The sequence below is a fragment of the Arachis hypogaea genome, chromosome 19, assembly GCF_003086295.3.
Source record: "Arachis hypogaea cultivar Tifrunner chromosome 19, arahy.Tifrunner.gnm2.J5K5, whole genome shotgun sequence".
NCBI lineage: Eukaryota > Viridiplantae > Streptophyta > Magnoliopsida > Fabales > Fabaceae > Arachis > Arachis hypogaea.
Genome location: NC_092054.1, coordinates 20,097,997 through 20,118,080, shown reverse-complemented (window position 1 = coordinate 20,118,080; position 20,084 = coordinate 20,097,997). Strand labels below are relative to the sequence as shown.

Below are 20,084 nucleotides of genomic sequence, written 5' to 3'. Positions count from 1 at the left end.
TTTGCTCATTGTTGCTGTGGTCGTTGTTTGTTCTTTTTAATTTTTTGTTCAGAAACTAGTTTGAATGATTATTGATTAGCTCTGTTCATTGTCGTCTCTATGCTCGTTCTTTTGTGTTCACTGCTAGTGCTCGTTCTTCATTTTTTTTCAAAAACCACTTTAAATGATTATTTATTAACTTTGCTCATTGTTGCTATGCTCGTTCTTCTCTGTTCACTGCTAGTGCTCGTTCTTTGTTTTTTTTGTTGTTCAGAAGCCACTTTAAATAATTATTGATTAGCTCTGCTCACAGCTGCTATGTTCATCTTTTTCTAGTCACTGTTAGTACTCTGTTTTCTTCACTACTGTGCTTTTTGTAATGTGCTATTGGAAAACTTTGCAAAAACTACTATGGTGTATAGTTAGTTGGCAAAATTTGTTAATTTTTCATGAGATTTGCACAATGAAGATATTCCATGAGCTTTAATGAAATTTGTACAATGAAGCATGAGCTTTTACTGTTTATTATGATCAGTTTATCTTCATTAACTTTTGTGTTGACAACCTTATAAAATTTATTCATAAATTGTTACGGTGTTGATGAGTTTAATAATGTGATTGGGGTTGGCAATGGGTAAGGTAGGATAGGGTTTGGACCCTACCTTAATGCTACCCATGGGTTAAAAATTTCATTAAAATTCTACCTTACTTTATCCGAGGGGTTGAGAATCTGTCAACCCTAATCCTACCCGTACTCTATAGTTCTAAATTCTACCTTACCTGTAAAAATATTAAATTTTTCCAAGAAAATATAAAATTCAGTCATTCTAAATTTTATACATATTAATAAAATAAAAAATAAAAAATTAATACTCTAAATTACTAAATTAACTAACTAATTTAGTAATTACTCACTCATTGCAAGTCATTACATAAAAAAAATTGTAAGTTTAACTCTTACTTTTTTCAATATATACTTAATTTTTATAAAATATGTATTATATATGGAATGCATCCAACCCTAAATATGATATAATAAATGATAAATTATTAATAATTAATATGAACAAAAGTTATTAATATATTTTATGAATTATAAATTTAAATATAAATGACATTTTAAGGTTTAAATTAAACTATAAAATTTAACGAATTTATTTATATTTTATTTTATAAAATAATTATTTTAATTAAATTACAGTTAAACTAATTAGGCTAATAAATCAGTAAATCGATAATTAGAATGGTTGAATCATGAGTCTGATTTCAGAACTTGGTTTAAACCCATAGCATCCCCGTCTCCACACATGGGCCCCACACTACCATTTAATAACATATCCTCCTAATCACATGCTGCAAATATCTCTAAACTACCATACACCTTCCCCCATTTGTAGGTCAGATACATTCTTCATCTTTCTTCATCACACCAACAGCTGCCTACCCCTCACTGGCTAAGCTACTAAACCCAACGCCCAATCGACGCCACCTAATATTGCTCACTTCAGTTCCTCCCATTTCTCCGGGTACAAGAAAACACAATAATGGCTTTTACTCGTTCTTTCTCCTCTTGTTTCTCTTCTCTTCTCTTCCTCTTCTGTCTCCTAGCTTCTTTTTCATCCTCCACTTCTGACGCATCATCATCCGACGCTCCACACACCTACATCATCCACGTGTCAAAATCACAGAAGCCATCCCACTTCGCCTCTCCCCACCACTGGTACCACTCTATCCTCCGTTCCCTCCCTTCTTCCGTTGACCACACAACCCTCCTATACACCTACAACTACGCCCTCCATGGCTTCTCCGTTCGCCTAACCGCCGCGCAGGCCGCCGCCCTCCAGCGCAACCCAGCCATCCTCTCCGTCGTGCCGGACCAAATCCGCCACCCCCACACCACCCACACCCCTCGCTTCCTTGGCCTCGCCGAATCCTTCGGGATATGGCCAGATTCCGACTACGCTGACGACGTCATCATCGGAGTCCTCGACACGGGGATCTGGCCGGAGCTCCGAAGCTTCTCCGACGACGGCCTCTCCGCCGTCCCTTCCTCCTGGAAAGGCGTGTGCGAAACTGGTTCCGACTTTCCCGCTTCCTCATGCAACAAGAAGATCATAGGCGCCAGAGCCTTCTACAAAGGCTACGAGGCTTTCCGCGAGAAGCCCATCGATGAATCCACAGAATCCAAGTCTGCTAGGTGATAAAAATTAAATCAAAAGCTAACAATAACGTAACATAGTTACTATTTGAATTTTAATTACGACAAATCTATTCTTATGTTATATAATATATCCTTGCTCTGTTACTAGGGACACTGAAGGCCATGGAACGCACACTGCTTCAACCGCCGCTGGTTCCGTCGTTTCTAATGCGAGCTTGTTCCACTATGCACAGGGCGAAGCCAGAGGTATGGCTACAAAGGCTAGAATTGCAGCATACAAGATCTGCTGGTCAATGGGGTGTTTTGATTCTGATATTCTTGCTGCCATGGATCAAGCTGTTGCTGATGGAGTCCATGTAATTTCCCTCTCTGTTGGTGCAAACGGTTATGCGCCACCGTACTCTCATGATTCCATCGCCGTTGGTGCTTTCGGTGCAGCGCAGCACGGCGTTCTTGTTTCTTGTTCTGCCGGCAATTCCGGTCCCGGTCCGTTCACTGCCGTGAACATTGCTCCCTGGATTTTGACCGTTGGCGCTTCTACGGTTGACAGGGAGTTTCCTGCTGACGTGGTTCTTGGAGATGGGAGTGTTTTTGGAGGGGTTTCTTTGTACTACGGCCAAGAGTTGCCTGATTTTAAGCTTCCTTTGGTTTATGCCTCGGATTGTGGAAACAGGCTGTGCTACATTGGGTCTCTAGAACCTTCCAAGGTTCAAGGAAAAATAGTTGTTTGTGACAGGGGAGTGAATGCTAGAGTTGAGAAAGGTAGTGCGGTGAAGCTTGCTGGTGGGTTGGGAATGATATTAGCCAACACTGAAGAGAATGGTGAGGAGCTTCTCGCGGATGCACATCTTCTTCCGGCAACCATGGTGGGTCAAACCGCCGGAGACAAGATCAAGCAATACATAAAAACAAGCCAATCTCCAACTGCAACAATAGAGTTCAGAGGCACTGTGATTGGTTCTTCACCTTCTGCTCCACAAGTTGCTTCATTTTCTAGCCGCGGACCGAACCATCTCACGCCGGAGATTCTTAAGCCGGATGTTATAGCCCCTGGTGTTAACATTTTGGCAGGGTGGACTGGGAAGATAGGACCTACTGATTTAGAAATTGATCCTAGACGAGTCGAATTCAACATTATTTCGGGTACTTCTATGTCTTGCCCCCATGCTAGTGGCATTGCTGCATTGCTTAGGAAGGCATATCCATCTTTTACACCTGCTGCTATAAAATCTGCTTTGATGACAACCGCTTATAATGTCGATAACTCGGGGGGTAAAATTAAGGATCTTGGAACTGGTGGAGAGTCCAACCCTTTCATTCATGGTGCTGGACATGTTGATCCAAACAGGGCACTCAATCCTGGTTTGGTTTATGATTTGGACATTGATGACTACGTTGCATTCCTATGCTCAATTGGGTATGACAATAGGGATATTGCTGTTTTTGTTAGGGAGGCTCCTAGTTCAGACATTTGTGAAACTAAAGTAGCTAGGACTGGTAAGTTAACTAGTCCCGGTGATCTGAATTACCCGTCTTTCGCGGTTGAGTTTGGTGCGGATCATGGCGAGGTTAAGTACAAACGGGTTGTTACTAACGTGGGGCGTTCGGTTGATGCTGTTTACAATGTGAAAGTTGTTGCTCCTCCTGGTGTCGAAGTTGTAGTATCACCAAGCAAGCTTGTGTTTAGTGCTGAAAACAAGACACAAGCATTTGAGGTAACGTTTACTAGAGGGGTTGGGAATGCGGTTTCTTCAAGTTTTGGGTCCATTGAGTGGAGTGATGGAAGCCACAGTGTGAGGAGCCCGATTGCTGTAAGATGGAGAGAAGGACTCTCAGCATCCATTTGAGTGAACTCGAGCGTTACACGGATCTAGCAGCAGAGGTTTCAGGTTATGGTTTTAGTTTCTTTGTTGGTAATTTATGCTTGCTTATTGTTGTACAAAAGTATGTAATAATTGCTGGGTACTCTCTGTCTTGCAATTTAAATGCTAGCTTTGAAGTAGCAGAAGATGAACTTGTAATGAGTTATGATGGGATCAAGTCACATGAAGTGATGAAATGGCATTGATTAGAATAGCGATAGAAAAAATAGCCGTGGTTCTGCATGACTGCATATTTATTATGATGAATCAGCCAAAATGCTAATCACATTTTAGTTTGTCTTGCCTTTTCTAGCATATCTTCTTACTTCTAAGGAAAATGTTATTTGTATAGTTTGAATTTTTTTTAATAAAAAAGAGAAATTTAAGATTTAGTATTCTAGTGTAAATAACTAGAGTTCATAAATAGAATTAGTGCTAAAATAATGTCTTCAATTTTTCCTTTTATATATATAGAAAATATCACAATTCCATATGATTTATGTGTGGGACAAGAAAAGGTTGCTGCCATGGAAGGATGTAGTTTTTTGCTTTTTTGGTCAGAATGGAAGGATGTAGTTGAAAAACATGCTGGGGTGTTTTAGACAGATAGGCCCAATGAATTTATATTACACAAAAAGATAACGAGTTGTTCAATGGTGGGCCTTTTGAGGAAGAAGCAAATTGGGAAGTGGAAATATTCAGTTTTAGTGACCAATTTGAGTTGGTCGAGTGATTAGCAAATGTCGGGAACTCCAATATTATTTTGTGCATGCAGCTAGCAGCAAATTTTTAAAAGAAATTCAGATATGCTACAAATTGATCATTAATCTGTCAGGTTAAAAAATATCGTGAATAATCAAAACAAAAAAAAATTATGATTTTCATTAAAGTTTTCATGGGTAATTTTCAGTTCGAGTATATTTTGTTGAAGAAGAAAGTGCCGTTTTATTTCAACGTCTTTGACGGAAAGCATTAAAAGACAATGCTCATGTAATGCAAGTAAAAAATTAATGATCAAGCAATTTTTATTTGTGATCATAGTATGGTTCTTAGATGATTATTGATTATCGTTTGAATGTTATGAGACAATGCTTGTGTACATGTATGTAGAGTAGTTTGTTGTATGCGACGATTATTTCCTTTGATTACTCGACTTGGGTAATCTACACAACGATTTAGTTTTGTAGGTATATTTTTTTTTGGTGACTAGTTTTGTAGGTATATAGTAATCTGCTTAGGATTACATTTTATTATTCTGCAATTAATTACAAGAGAAAGTATAAGGATCTAACTATTCCACCAGCTAACTTAAACGACTTTTTAAAAATTAGATTTTTGAATTTGTTAAAAATAGAATTATAAAGTAACTCTTATTTTTACTGCGTAATACACATACAGTTTTGTGATCGTAACTATCATTGCTAAAACCACTCTCATTGCGTCACCCGTCTGCCGCACCTTATCTATGTGTTGCGCTGGACCAACCTACGTCAGATTCTCATCGCCGCAGAGTGCGCTGGCTGGGGCAACCGTCTTCCACCGGTCTATGTTGGAGTTGCTCTTGGTGTGTTACCATTCTATACCGTCGTTGATGCTAGAGGCTGTCGGAAGGAGCGATGGAGTCAACTCTACAACCATTCTGAATCAAACAAGAAGGAACATTCATAATCCTATATAAAGAAACATCCATCTACAATATAATAAAACATCCAGCTAAGAGCAAAGAAACATCTGCAATCCTATACTAAGAAACATCCATGTACAATACAAAGAAATATCCAACTAAGAGCAAAGAAACATCCGTCAAACAAGAATGAACATTCGCATTCCTATATTAAGAAGCATCCATCTAAAGAGCTAAGGAACATATGTTTAAGGAAGAAATAAACTTCTGAAAAATCACCAAATTAAATGAATTTTTTGTTTCCCTCCAATAAAGAGAGTTTAAACAAAAGAAAAAAAAAACCTCAGGTACTGGGCACAAGTGACATTAACTTGTAAGGGATTTTGTTGCAGTCAGTAGTGAGGGGACTTAGGGTCGGAATTGGGCGCGTTGTGGCCACAGACTACTGACAATCCTTCGCATGCATGTTGCGGTGGTCTTTGGCGACAGAGGACGCAGGCAGTTACTTCATGAATAGGACATTTAGCACCGAGTCAACGTTGTAGGGTCGGGTTACACGGGGGTATCGACGACGCGAGGGGTCAGGATGCGCTGTTAAGCTGACAGCGTGCAAGACTGCCTTCTTGGGGGCTATGGTTGTCAGCGCTGTTAAGTTGACACGTGGCTTCTTCATGCAGCGGTGGTGTGGCCGGAACTAGTTGGGAGGCAGTAGCGCAATTGGGTGGACTTCGGCAGCAATGTGGGTGGGAATGGGAGGAGAGTAATGTGCGATAGTTTTGTGAATTGTGAATTTTACTACATATGAAGGTGAAAAGGTAAGTTAGGGTTAGTCTTGGGTGAAAATGATGGCATGATTTTTTATGTTATTGGACTTTGTTCTTAGACTCTACATTAAAGTTGGCAAAGTTAGCTGATACCTTAGTTAGTTACCTAACAAAGTTGTAATTATAATTATAATGGGATTAATAATACTAAATCACGTGACACACTAACTAATTTGGTCATATAGCTTGGGATAGGATTATAATTGTTTGAAGTACTTTTAATATTTCGAATTAGGGATGACAAACGAGTATTTGCGGGGTACCCTTCTTTCGCTCTCCATCCTGGTTTAGAAAAATGTTCATTGTTCCCATTTTATTCTTGTCATGGGTCCCCATTTAATTATTTCTGCAGGAAAGGCGGGTACCTTAAGGGTGGCAAGCGAGCTAGGACATTCCTGCCTACCTAGTGAGGTGGTCTCTCTCTCTCTCTCTCTCTCTCTCTCTCTCTCTCTCTCTCTCTCTCTCTCTCTCTCTCTCTCTCTCTCTCTCTCTCTCTCTCTCTCTCTCTCTCTCTCTCTCAAAACTATTAAATAAACATTGTCAAAAACATGTAATTAAACATCTTCAAGTCTCTAATCAATTAAACATAGAACATCATCCAAATTATAACTTAAAACATCTTCAATTATCATTTTCAATTGCAAAAAAAATGGCGGATCTGCCGGAAAAGCCCGCGCCCGCTTCATTTTAATTATGCTGGTTTCAAATTTTCAGTGCAGCCTGCATTTTTTGGCCAGTTATACGGGCCACTTTGGTGAATTTTGGCCTGTTTACCACCCCTAATGATAATAAAAGAATATAAAAGTTTGAGATCTGCGAAAGAAAAAATGATAGTGAAATTAAAATTATAGACAAAAAGTAAATGTAATTTAAAAATTTTATTAAAAAATCAATAACAATTTAAGACTTAAGTATTTTTATCACACAAAACACATTTTTTATAAACATAATATTAGCTTTTTTTTTTTATAGATATTTTTGTTAGCACTTGTAAAATTCATGGATATAAATAATATTTTTTTTTCCCTTGAATCTATAATTCAAGTGGCAGGGACAGCAGGGTCCACCTCAATTACTGAGCCTGCAGCAGAGACCCCATCATCATGTGTGAGGGTGACCTCTACCAAACTCAATAATTACAAAAACCATTCAATTTTCAATGGAAATGGAATCTGCTGCTTCATACATACATGGCCATGGACTAATATTTCTTTACAAACATTTATTCAGAAAATGATTGCAGTTTTACATTAGCATCAATGAGTCAGGTTGACCCTTTTTTTTCTTTCGCTTGTATAATTACCACAACATTATTTACACTTGCTTTTCCCCGGCAAAAATCAATGTCAAAGCATCCATTGATCCGAATTGGTCCCAGTCCCACCCATCAGTTTCTGCAGCATAACGCAAAAACTGTTTTTGTCGTCGAAATGCCAATGGGACAAAAAAAACACCCAATGACATACATGACAGTAAAAACAAATAAATCAAAATTTAACATGTCCTTTAACTATAATACTACTGTGAACTATGATCCGCAGTTAGATTATTCCTCCTCCCCCTCCTCCTCCTCCTCCTCCTCCACTTCTTGAATCAGTCTTTCGATCTGCTTTCTATAAACCGGCATGAAGTGGTCAGCGATCATGGTTTGTGAGAGTCTAATTTTGCTATATAAAGACCTTGAGGTTTGAAATATCCCAATCTTAGTCTCATCTGGCTCGCGACCATCCGAACTCGTCGAGGTTTGGCTACTATTGTTTTCACTATCAGAAGCATTGCAGTGAAGTGTAACTATGTGCATTATTTTTCCAGGAGGGAAAAACCTGTGAACTTCCTTCATTTCTGAAGTAGAGCTCTGGGTTTGCGCACCAGAAACCTCTGTTATTTCTGTTTCTTCTTCCCTTATCTCCTTTACCACATTACCCTCTTCACCGTTGGAGCTTTCATACAACTGGTGCTCCAGCTCATGCCACAACAACACTTCATTCACGTGGTCCACATACCGGCCGTCTTCCAAAATGTCGCTGGGATGATCAGCATGTCTCTCATCAATCATACTCCTTTCATCGGCACATCCTATTTCGGAATACCATTCCTCTACAGACGAAGATACAGGTATGTTCATATTCTCGGAATTCACCCCTTTCTTGGTAGTATAAAGAGGTTGATCCAAACTTTCTTCATTGTTAGAGGTTGAACATGTGGGGGAGTTTGCTTCATCCTTGGAGGTTGAATGAGAAATTGCTCGACGACGAGGCCCTATGCAAGACCAAGAGGACAGGTTAAGACTTGGACGCATCCATGCTGCCTGAGCCATACTTTTGGCCCTCCTCATAACCACCTATAGTTGTTCAAAATTCAGAAACTGGAGAAAAAAAGTGCTTGCATTTCCAGGTACCAATTATTAAAATTTAGAAATTTAAGTTTATGGTTTTGACACTCTTTTGGCAACTGGATTGCAACAACAAAAAATTTTTGCTCAAAACAGGACACACAACTGGTTTCTTTGATTTTCTTGTTTTAGGCCTCTTTTAGTTATATTGCGCAGTTTATCATATCCAGCTTTTCAAGATAGTATATTGTTGTATTATATATGATACCTTTGCACAAAATTATATAAGAGAAGAAAAGTACCTGGGTGCCATTAGAAACAGGTTGCAACATTGCGCCAGCCCCTGCAACCTTTGATCTAGCAGCAGCAATGGATGGCAGACGAGAACCCAGTGCTGAAGCAGATCGACAGACAGTGCTGATTATTCTTGTTTGCTGAATTTGAGTCCTCAAGTCATTTATCCATGCTGACGCCATAACCTATAAACTTAACATAATTAATTATAATGTGATGCAGTAAAGCTAAAATGAAACACAAAAACATCAAACCCCATTTGTCCTAAAAATGTTGTTAATTGAAGCTCCATTAAGGCAACCAAACTAAATTATGTTCAGCAAACTCTATGTTAAAGCCTTGACTTAAAATGAGAGCATAAAGACTACTATAAGAAATACTTTGCATATTCTATAGTATACATTGTAAGACCTTAATGTTGATAAATGAGACTCAGAAAATCTCCAAAATGTAACTTCAACAATGTAGTCCATGTCCTATATAAACCCTCAGCTGTAGGATAATTACATGATTAATCTCCCAGAGTATATTTCATGCTGAAATTGTTGTTTGTTTCCAACTTATCAAATAATTCAGTTGATAGAAACCTAACAAAACCGCTCACCCATGTGTTATTTAGTTGATAGAATCCAGCATTGGCAGATCTCAAAAATATCATCATATATATTGGGCTAATCAATCAGATTATAAAATATTCTCAAATACAAGATGCATGATTCATTTTGTTTAGAAATTCTCAAGAACAAAACCTCAGAACGCAAGTCATCTGCGGAAGCAGCTGAGAATGTAGGCACTAAGTCTGCCTCATTTATAACAGAAGTGATAAAATCATTGCCGGACTCTGCCAACTCCCACGTCATACAAGCAGCTGCACAGAATAAAAATGTGTCAGTTCCAACTGAACATTCACTTTCCAAGATATTTGAATATATCCATTAAGTTTGGAAAGATGCAAAATCTAATTAACGAAAAGAATATAGCTTTTAATATTATATAAGACTGACCTGGAGCAAATGCAACACATGTAGTAGTAGACAGTGCCTTCTGCTCTCTTAGAATATAAGTTAGAAGTGCTGCTGTGCCACCACCCAAGGAGTGCCCTACAATCTGCATAAAAAAAGCCACTTCAATAAGTGAGACAAAAAACCACCGAAGCATCATACACTAGTATTGAAAGCTAAAAATCCAACATAGATGGATAGAAAACAAAAAATAATTTTATAAACTGGTTGGTATGAAGACCTATAAGATTATCTTATATGACTACAGAGGAACAAATATAACTTCCATATCCACAACTATTATCATGATTAGTAGCTATTTGAACATAAAAACACAAGTTAATGTGAAAAAGATGATTTTGCTTTCTAACAAGGAATGCATGCAAGAAAGGATTTTGAACTTCTTCTCCTCCCAAACCTTTGAAATTCATTGTCTACTTCTCAATAAAATTCTTTTATTAATACATATTGAAAAAGGAATCTTCACCTTAACATTATAGGAAGGGTAACGACTAAGTGCCTCAAGCAGACATGGAGTTGATAGCTTTGCAATCCATCGAGCAGCTGCAAGCATTCCACCATGCGCATAACCTAATACCAGATCACTAACACCTCCCTGATGAACTACACTATGATGAAAGGGTACCACAGATCCTGTAACAGCTGTTAGAGTATCCTTGATACTGTGTGTCCCCCGAATTAATAATAGGAAACATCTCATCTCATGATCAACTATTATTGTAAAAGCTGGTTTCAAAATCTGCATGACAAATGAAAAGACAACTTTACACATGTATTGCTTTTCACGAAATGAACTACGACTACCGATATGGCAAAAACTATTCTATTAATCAAATATGCGCCTGATTTGTTAGTCTAAAGTAACATCTTCTGTTATGTTATATCAGCCTTCCCTCCAACCACAAATGATACAGATATTAAGTTTTTATGGTGCTTTTCTCATAAATTCAGAGAAGACTTACTCCTGCTTTTGGTTCCTGAAAAAGAACATTTTCATCATTGTAGCCAGTTTCTTTCAAGAACAAAGGGAAGGGCTTTTTTGAAAAATGCCAACACAGAGTCAACAAGGTTAAGAGATGCTTAAGTTCAGCAGTAATATCAGATCCTTTCAGTTGTAAACTGTCCTTATCAGCAAAGACACTTTCAACATGGTACTTTCCCTGCACAGCATAAAAACAACGCTAAACAGTTAAAAATTAATAGTCACTAGTTGTAACACAACTCCACAGTTTCCTTAACTATTATCTGTTGGTTAAAGAAGCAAAGTCCCTATAACCTGCTTCTTCATTAGAAAGTTGATACCAAATGCCAAATCTCCAATAGGCCATTTAGCAAGCGTCTCCGAATATGTAAACCTGAGAGTCTCCGACAACGTCGAGATCGTCTCTAACCATGTTGCAGGGGCTTGGATTAATCTATGGGAAACACGTTCGATACCCAAAGGCACAACATCCTGCGAATCATTGCCATTGTGATCTTCATCTTTGTCTATTTCATGAGACTGCAATCTCCTATTCAATGTGTAGTACAAAAGAGCAGCTGCACCCACTGCAGTAGCCATAGTTGTAGTTGACATGATTCCACTATCCCTATTTCCTATACCAATAACTCGGTTAATAACAAAACAACTCTAAAAGATATGATAAAAGATTAAATAAGGGGGAAAAAAAAACTGGAAGACATTTTGTCAATTTCTACAGTATAAATTAAACCAAAATAGTGATTTTCAATTTTTTTATCAAATTGGGAACTAAAACTATAAGAATCAAAATTGTAATAAAGAAAATTAGAGAAAAGAGGATAAAGTAGAACACATAATATGAAAAAGACTGAGGTTTTTCAATATTACTATTCAACAGGTAAATCTAACATTTTTATTTGGCAATAAAATTTGAACTTCGAGTTTCGATTCATTCGGTTAATCAATAAACAGAGGTCGGAAATAAGCGATCAAGTCAATTAATTTGATTGGAGAAAAAATTGCAGCAGCCTGAAGAAATGAAAAAAAAAAAGCTGCAACAGAAAACCCTAATAATTCTAAATAACAAAGTTTATAAAAGAAAGTATATAGTATACAAACGAAAGTTAACAAACCTGACGAACGTGACTTCAGAAGAAACAAAAGGGAAAAAGAAAACGAAGAGATTGAAGGAAACATATTGAATTGAAAGTTTGATAGTTTATAAATTGTAATGAAGCATGTAACAGTAATCCAACCAAATGAAAGTACCCTGCTGACGTTTGTTTTTTAAAGTCTTATATTCTGTTTGAAGAAAAAGAACGTAAAAACACAGCGCAGAAACAATAAGGAAGAACAGTCTGTTTTCATTATTCTATGGGTTTAAGGGACACGTGGCGTGTGTACATGATCCTACGTACAAGGTGTTTTCAAACCGACACCAGCGAAGAAGAAACTTTCTTCAGCTAACTGTATACCCAACCAAGTTGGGTTGGTCTAGTGGTTAGCTCACTAGTCCGCTTAAGCAAGTGTCGGGGGTTCGAATCTCGCCTTGTGCATGCAGCAACCCATTGGCCAGCGGCAAACCCTTAAATGGAGCTCAGTACCGCGACGGATTAGTCCTTGACCTGCCGGGTTGGGGGATACCGTGGGAAACAAAAAAAAAAAAAAAAAGCTAACTGTATACCCGAAGAATGGAAGACAAACTACCTTCCATTCTCCGTGGGAAGCACGTGAGCAACGGACGGGAACAATTTAAATTGAGGAAATGATATTTTCGTCCTTGACCATTCAAAAATACTTTTAAGCCCCTGACGTCCTTAAAAACTGGACGGATCAGTCCCTCTATCTAAATGTCTCCGTTAGACTCAACGAAAAAAGCTGACGTGCCTCCCGTAATATTTGTCACGCGTACGTGTTGTATGACAAACTTCCCACTCATGTGTACATGTTCACGCGTCGCCATGAATTCTCCACTTCACCATAAATTCTCTACTTTGCATGTTTTTTTTTCCATTTCTTTCAAACCATTCTTACCTTCAAAACTTTAAATCACTCAAGCAAACATATCAATGTATCGAATGGAAGAAAAGTAAATTAAATTTAGTAATTTAGAGTGTGTTTGGCTTAATTTGAAGCATCAAACGTAGGTTTAATTGTTTTGAAAGTTTCACTTTCTAGTTTGGCTATTTTATTCTTCTTCTAAACGTAAACGTGATTCTGTTCTTCAACCCAAGTTTAATCAAAACTAAAAATGATAGGCTTTACGTTTACATTTTCACGTTAGATTGAAATTTATTTTCTATTTTCTAATTTTGTCCTTCATTGTTCATATGATTAATTTTGTTTTTTTTATATAATATTTGTTCTCTGGTACTCTCTCATGGATATTATTATTCTTTATGGGATTCTTATTTTTTTTGTTTATATATATTTTTTACCTATTATTTTTTTTGTATAGAATAATAATAGTAAAATTATAGCGTACTAAAAAAGAGCACTAAGAGTACTAAAAATATCTATAGAAAAATATCATAAAAAATTTTTAGATTTATTTTTATCATTGTCAAGATAAATATTTAACTTTTATTATTTTTAGTACTCTCTTTTATAATTGTAATTTTTGTGTACTATATTTTAGTATAATTTTTTTATAATATAAATTATGATCTCATTAAAAAAGACAAATTAAATAAAAAATTAATCATAGGTAATAATATAATCATAAACGTTGAATTCCAAAATAATATTAAGAATAAGATTATTGAGAGTACTAGAATAAGAGTACGATGTAAAAAAATATTAAATTAAAAGTATGCAAAGTGGAGAATTCATGGTGAAGTGCAGAATTCATGGTGAAGTGCAGAATTCATGGCGACGCGTATGCGTGGGTCACGTGTACGCGTGAGTGGAAAGTTTGTCATACGACACGTACGCGTGACAAGCATTTTCCGTTGGGTCTAACGGAGGCATTTGGACGGAGGGACTGATCCGTCCAGTTTTTAAGGACATCAGGGACTTAAAAGTATTTTTCAATGGTCAAGGACGAAAATGTCCGCGAAAAAAAAGGTCAGGGACGAAAATGTCCTTTACTCATTTAAATTAAAAGAATTAGGGCCCTCAAAATGGGCCAAATCCATCGGGCCAGCCCGTTTACCCATTTAAATGGGCGGGCTTTTCCTCCAAAATTAAGCTCGTTTAAATTTCGGGCTAAACGGGCTGAGTTCGATTAACTCGAAAAAAATGACGGGTTAAACGGGCTAGTTCGTAGGCTAAACGGGTGGTCCGTTTAATTTTTTTTACATTTTAAAAAAAAAGTAGCACTTTTAGTCTATATTTTCCTCGATCCGACCCAAAAATCTGACCCATCAACTAAAAAAAAATAATTATTTTTTAAAGGTTTTTGACCTAAAAGTAATATTTTTTGTCAAAATATTTTTTAAAAAATAAAATAAAAGAATAAACGGGCTGGCCCGTTTAACCCACGGACTGACCATAAACGGTCCGGGTTGAAAAATTATGGCCCGCGAATAAAGCGGGCTTAAACGGTCCAACCCATTTAACTCACGGGTTTAACGGGTCGGGCCTAAATGGGCTGGGCTAGTTCGTTTGACAGCCCTAAAAAGAATGTTAGTTGTCATTTAACTTTCAGTCTTTAGTCAATTTTTTAAGGATTTATTATTATTTAATTAATTTTAAATATCCACTTTCACGTAGGCTTATTTTTTTTATATTAAAACCGTGTGTATTGTGTCTGATTATGGAGCTGTGGGGTGCTATATAGAAGTGTGAAGCAGCTTTATCTGAACCTTAGTATGATGAAATCGGACCATCCGATTTCTTTGTTAAGGAAATTTGGGGTCACAAATTGGATGGTTCGATTTGTGTGGAGGAAAAATTTTGAATTTTGGCCATTGTAATCGGATCGTCCGATTTCAGTAGGGTTTAATTTTTTTTTATTTCGAGAAATACAAATCGGACCATCCAATTTCAGTATAATATATATTATTTCAATGGACAAATAGAAATCGAGTGGTACGATTTGTTATATTTATATGTGTATATATATGTGTGTGTGTTACGAGTTTGCAAATCTCTTCTTCTCCTTCGTGCTGTTCTTCTTCTTCCCTCTGCTCTATCTCCATTGTTTTGTTTGAGTGCAAAAAAATTGATAGTGGAGTTTATATGTATGTGAGTGAGAAATATGGATGATATAGTCCTATTAAAAATATATTATTTTGGTCAGATTTTGTTACAAACATTTGAAGGAGTGAAATTTGTTTGTGAAAATTCGTTAGATATTGTTATTCCATTTACAATCTCATTCGAGGAACTAAAAGGTGTGATTTGTGAGAAGATAGATTCTGAAATGTTAAGGAAAATATCATGCATTTTATATAGGTATCCTATACCGGTATTTGACGGATTCGTTCAATTTCAAACCAAATATATAACTGATGAAGGGAGCATGCAAGAGATGTTTTCAATGTATATTGAAAGTCGCACTTAGATGCCGTTCATTGAAATGTATATTGAGTTTGAACAATCTGAGGCCGACCGAAATATTACTTTTAATATTTATTTATGTTAGTATCAAATTTTTGGTATGATTGATTTATAAGTTATAGATAGATTTTACTTTTAATTTCAGTTATTAAATATTTGTTTATTAAATATTTATGGTACTGCTGTCGTCGTGGAAGAAATTTCTATTGTCACAGATGGTGAATTTGTTGTGGGAATGGAATTCAGTTCTAGGAAAACTATTATTATGGCGATGAAAGATTATACTATCCGAAGAGGTGTAGACTACCGGGTGTATGAGTAAGAGCCGCTGACATTTTATGCCAAGTGTACGCAGTATGGGTCAGGTTGTGATTGGCTTATCAGGGTTAGCAAGATCAGCAGAAAGTACTGTTGGGTTATAAGGAGGTATAATGGTAGTCACACTTGTACCAGAGTAACCATTTCTCAGGATCATTCGAAGCTAGATTCAAACACAATTGCAGAAGCGATAAAGTCGTTGGTTGAGGCTGACCCCTCGATAAAGGTGAAATCAGTTATTGCGGAAGTGCAGTCAAAGTTCAATTACACCATCAGCTATCGAAAAGCATAGTTGGCTAAGCAAAAGTCAGTGAAAAAATATTTGGAGGTTGGGAAGCATCGTATCAAGTTTTGCCCATATGGTTTGAGGCCATGTGTCATAAGGAGCCATCAGTAGTCATCCATTTTGAGATTATGCCTGCATATCAAAGCGATGACTTGGTTACTGATATCCAAGTGTTGCATCGAGTCTTCTAGAGTTATTACCCATATATTAGAGCATTCAGACATTGTAAACCAGTTGTCTAGGTGGATGTGACCCACTTGTACGGAAAATATATGGGTTGTATGTTGGTTGTAGTTTCACAGGATGGTAACAACAATATCGTCCCAATTGCATTTTCTATTGTGGAAGGAGAGAGTTCTGATGCGTGGCACTTTTTTCTTAGTAACCTACGAATGTAGTGACTCGGGATGGTGTGGGACTGATCTCTAACCGACACGAATCCATCAATGCAGTTGTGGCCCGCAGTAACGGAGCTTGGTCACCTCCTAAAGCTTTTCACATGTTTTACATCAGGCATATAGAGTCAAATTTTTTGAGAAATTTCAAGGCACCGTGCCTGCAAAAACTTGTCGTCAATATAGGTAACATCGACTAATTCGAAGTTCATAATTAACAGAGTTATCTTTATACAGTGTTTCTCATCTATTTTTTTCTTTGTTTTTTCTTATTGCGCAGGATATTCGAGGACAGTCTGCGAGTACGAGTTGCGTTACTAGCGCTTACGAGAACGAGGTGAGGCTTACACTAACTGGTTAAGCCGAATCCCCCGCGAACAGTATGCATTGACCACGAACTTAGCGGAATGCATCAACTCAGTCTTGAAGGGTGCACGCAATCTCCTTATCACTGCACTTGTGAAAATAATATTCTACAGGCTTAATGAGTTGTTCACATGAAAAAGAGCCGAGGCGGAGGCTCAGATTAATGCTGGACATGTTTTTTCTGAACTTGTGACCTCCAAATTGCATGCAAATCAACTTGCATCAGGAAACATCCAGGTTAATTGCTTTGACAGGCAGAATGAGGTCTTTGAAGTGCGTGATATGCCAAGTGGTATGGAGAATGCCGTCAACCTCCGTCGACACCGATGTGACCGTGTTGAGTTCCAGGTGGACCGAATTTCATATCGACATGTGTTTGCATGTTGTGCAAATCAACGGCTAGATTGGCAAGTGTATGTACATGATGTTTATAAGATGGATCAAGTTCGACGTGTATATCGAGGCAGGTTTAGGCCACTAGGGAATCCTACTACATGGCCTGCTTATAACGGGCCTCGATTCGTGCCAAATCCATTCCTGAGACGGGTTTCCAAAGGTTGCCCAAGGATGACGCATTTTTTGAACGAGATGGACACGCGAATGTTACGTGGTCCTAAACGGTGTAGGCAATGTGGGGCCGAGGGCCACAACCGTAGTAGATGCCGTCAATCCAGAGGTGCAAGTGCCGGCAACAATGCTCAGCAGAGTTATGTATTTTACATTTTATCCAAGTACTCGATGAATCAAACAACAAAAAAGTAAACATTTACCCGGACTTGCATCATCACCATGATCAAACTCGTCGTCTTTGGATTCTTAATCATCATCCATATCTTCTACTTCGTCCTTCTCTTTGTCTGGTTTATCTACTATATAGTCATCAGCCTCTTGCTCAATTGCCTTAGTATTCTCCTCAATTAGACCCATTGAAACACGTCGTGGGTTATGGCTGTTAAGAATTCCTTGACCACCATCACTCCTATTAGAGTCTCTAGATACTACCCCTCCAGAATTTCCCAAGGAAGTGCAGCATGGAAACCTCGCGTCCAAGGAATACCTGCCCATCATCATATCAGGCTGATGGCTAGATGGTGATCGGCTTGGATTTGCACCCATGAACCCAAGTAACTGGCTAAATGAAGCTCATTCTCCTATGTCAAACTGTGGAGTACTCCAGTACTGTTGATGTAATGGGTATGATGCGGTAAACTATGTTTGAAGTACATATGGAATTGAAGACCGTGGTTGTTCTTCTGGTGGTTGAGGTTAAGGTAGCGGTGACTGATAGTCATCATTCTCCTGCTCTTGGTTGTCATCATCCCTAACTGGATTACCCTCATCATTCTCTTGCACCATAAGATCCGACAAGTTCAAGTGGTTGCCATATTTTGTACAATACCAATGCATGTAAATCTCTAAGGGATGCTGTGGAGGCACAGAAATCTCAGTAAGAATGTGATTATACCTATTTGTCCACTACATCACCCAAAATGAATGAGTCGTGGCTATGGCCCAGTCAAGATTCTTTGGACTAGTCAGAACTTCCTCGTGTGCCATATCCGAACTCCGTTCCTGATGAGGAACTCCCTGAATGAAACTGAACTATCGCCTAATCCGATCGGAAGCATGCCACTCAATGCATTCAAATGATACTAATGGCACCGTAGCGCTCCACACAATTGAGTCAATGTAGATTTTTGCAGGAATTATGTCTGGCTCAATGCAATCAATAGCATAGGCCTGCCACACAAACTGCACACAATAAAAGAAACAAACGATTACAAGCCAAATAATAATTACACTAAAATAAAAACAAATACTCCTTTAATGAAAACAAACTTGGCCTTCCTGAAGATCATCAAATGACTTCCTAAAGTGAGCAAGACTAAGTGATGAGCGGATATTTTATACGCTTTTTGGGGATAATTTCATATAGTTTAGAGTATGTTTTAGTTAGTTTTTAGTCTATTTCTAGTAGTTTTTAGGAAAAATTCATAATTCTGGACTTTACTATGAGTTGTGTGTTTTTCTGTAATTTCAGGTATTTTTCTGGCTGAAATTCAAGGAGCTGAGCAAAAATCTGATTCAGGCTGAAAAAGGACTGCTAATGCTGTTGGATTCTGACCTCCCTGCACTCAAATTGGATTTTCTGGAGCTACAGAACTCGAAATGGCATGCTTCCAATTGCATTGGAAAGTAGACATCCAGGGATTTCCAGCAATATATAATAGTCCATACTTTGCACAAGGATAGACGACGTAAACTGGCGTTCAACGCCAGTTCTTTGCCCAATTCTGGCGTCCAGCGCCAGAAAAGGATCAAAAACTGGAGTTGAACGCCCAAACTGGCATAAAAACTGGCGTTCAACTCCACAAATGGCCTCTGCACGTGACTCACTCAAATCTCAGCCCCAGCACACATCAAGTGGGCCCCAGAAGTGGACCTCTGCATCATTCATCATAGTCCACTCATATTTTGTAACCCTAGGCTACTAGTTTAGTATTTAAACAACTTTTAGAGACTTATTTTGTATCTCATGACATTTCAGATCTAAACTTTGTATTCTCTGACGGCATGAGTCTCTAAACCCTATTGTTGGGGGTGAGGAGCTCTGCTGTGTCTCGATGAATTAATGCAAGTATTTCTGTTTTCCATTCAAACACGCTTGTTCCTATCTAAGATGTTCATTCGCGCTTAACTGTGATGAAGGTGATGATCTGTGACATTCATCACCTTCCTCAAACCACGAACGTGTGCCTGACAACCACCTCCGTTCTAAATCCGATTGAATGAGTATCTCTTAGATTCCTTAATCAGAATCTCCGTGGTATAAGCTAGAACTGATGGCGGCATTCATGAGAATCCGGAAAGTCTAAACCTTGTCTGTGGTATTCCGAGTAGGATTCAAGGATTGAATGACTGTGACGAGCTTCAAACTTCTGAAGGCTGGGTGTTAGTGACAGATGCAAAAGGATAGTAAATCCTATTCCAACCGGATCGAGAACCAACCGATGATTAGCCGTGCTGTGACAGAGCGCGTGAGCGTAGTTTTCACTGGAAGGATGGAAGGTAGCCATTGACAACGGTGATCCACCAACACACAGCTTGCCATAGGAGGACATGCGTGCGTGAATCAGAAGACAGAGGAAAGCAGAGA

The 20,084-nt window shown here is 38.1% G+C and overlaps 2 protein-coding genes across 3 annotated transcripts; one reads left to right on the top strand and one right to left on the bottom strand.

Annotated features, from left to right (window-relative positions):
* The first annotated feature begins 1,228 nt into the window (after positions 1–1,228).
* Positions 1,229–4,394, top strand: LOC112779594 (subtilisin-like protease SBT1.4). Its single transcript, XM_025823910.3, has 2 exons — positions 1,229–2,176; positions 2,289–4,394. Exons 1-2 carry the CDS (start codon positions 1,524–1,526, stop codon positions 3,985–3,987), a joined length of 2,352 nt encoding a protein of 783 aa, XP_025679695.1. The 5' UTR covers positions 1,229–1,523; the 3' UTR covers positions 3,988–4,394.
* A 3,263-nt stretch (positions 4,395–7,657) lies between these two features.
* Positions 7,658–12,499, bottom strand: LOC112778061 (uncharacterized). 2 transcript variants are annotated; one of them, XM_025822429.3, is made up of 8 exons: positions 12,193–12,499; positions 11,375–11,694; positions 11,061–11,258; positions 10,565–10,837; positions 10,081–10,183; positions 9,826–9,944; positions 9,085–9,261; positions 7,658–8,791 (listed from the first exon to the last, which is right to left on the bottom strand). In XM_025822429.3, exons 1-8 carry the CDS (start codon positions 12,254–12,256, stop codon positions 7,997–7,999), a joined length of 2,049 nt encoding a protein of 682 aa, XP_025678214.1. In that variant the 5' UTR covers positions 12,257–12,499; the 3' UTR covers positions 7,658–7,996. The 2 variants fall into 2 exon arrangements, with proteins under 2 accessions (XP_025678214.1, XP_029151329.1); XM_029295496.2 differs by having other exon boundaries at positions 11,375–11,687; positions 12,193–12,404.
* Positions 12,500–20,084: the final 7,585 nt, after the last annotated feature.

What these genes read in the sequence shown, in the direction of transcription:
- LOC112779594 (XM_025823910.3), top strand. Translation starts at nt 1,524, where the DNA reads ATGGCTTTTACTCGTTCTTTCTCCTCTTGTTTCTCTTCTCTTCTCTTC. An exon ending in ACAGAATCCAAGTCTGCTAG is followed by an intron (nt 2,177 to 2,288) that starts GTGATAAAAATT and finishes CTCTGTTACTAG; the next exon opens with GGACACTGAAGGCCATGGAA.
- LOC112778061 (XM_025822429.3), bottom strand. Translation starts at nt 12,256, where the DNA reads ATGTTTCCTTCAATCTCTTCGTTTTCTTTTTCCCTTTTGTTTCTTCTG. An exon ending in TCTGAAGTCACGTTCGTCAG is followed by an intron (nt 11,695 to 12,192) that starts GTTTGTTAACTT and finishes TTATTGGTATAG; the next exon opens with GAAATAGGGATAGTGGAATC. An exon ending in TTCAGGAACCAAAAGCAGGA is followed by an intron (nt 10,838 to 11,060) that starts GTAAGTCTTCTC and finishes TTTGTCATGCAG; the next exon opens with ATTTTGAAACCAGCTTTTAC.